Source organism: Myotis davidii, unplaced genomic scaffold (assembly GCF_000327345.1).
Source record: "Myotis davidii unplaced genomic scaffold, ASM32734v1 scaffold514, whole genome shotgun sequence".
In the NCBI taxonomy this organism is placed as follows: Eukaryota; Metazoa; Chordata; class Mammalia; order Chiroptera; family Vespertilionidae; genus Myotis; species Myotis davidii.
In genome coordinates, this window is record NW_006286236.1 from 844,802 (window position 1) to 845,092 (window position 291).

General features: G+C 63.2%; 1 protein-coding gene across 1 annotated transcript in view; it reads left to right on the plus strand.

Moving 5' to 3' along the window:
* ELFN2 (extracellular leucine-rich repeat and fibronectin type III domain containing 2) overlaps window positions 1-291 on the plus strand; it is a gene marked incomplete at its 5' end in the record, with an annotated part of 26,567 nt that continues 26,276 nt past the window's right edge. Inside the window, one exon of the mRNA XM_006757451.1 lies at window positions 1-291. Within this exon, the coding sequence (XP_006757514.1) occupies window positions 1-291 (291 nt within the window).

Genomic DNA, 291 nt, shown 5'->3' on the forward strand with positions numbered 1-291 from the left:
CAGCCGCCCTACGAGACCATCCCGCAGCACATCAACAGCACGGTGCACGACCTGCGGCTCAACGAGAACAAGCTCAAGGCCGTGCTCTACTCCTCGCTCAACCGCTTCGGGAACCTCACCGACCTCAACCTCACCAAGAACGAGATCTCCTACATCGAGGACGGCGCCTTCCTGGGCCAGGCGAGCCTGCAGGTGCTGCAGCTGGGCTACAACCGGCTCAGCAACCTGACGGAGGGCATGCTGCGCGGCATGGGCCGCCTGCAGTTCCTCTTCGTGCAGCACAACCTCATC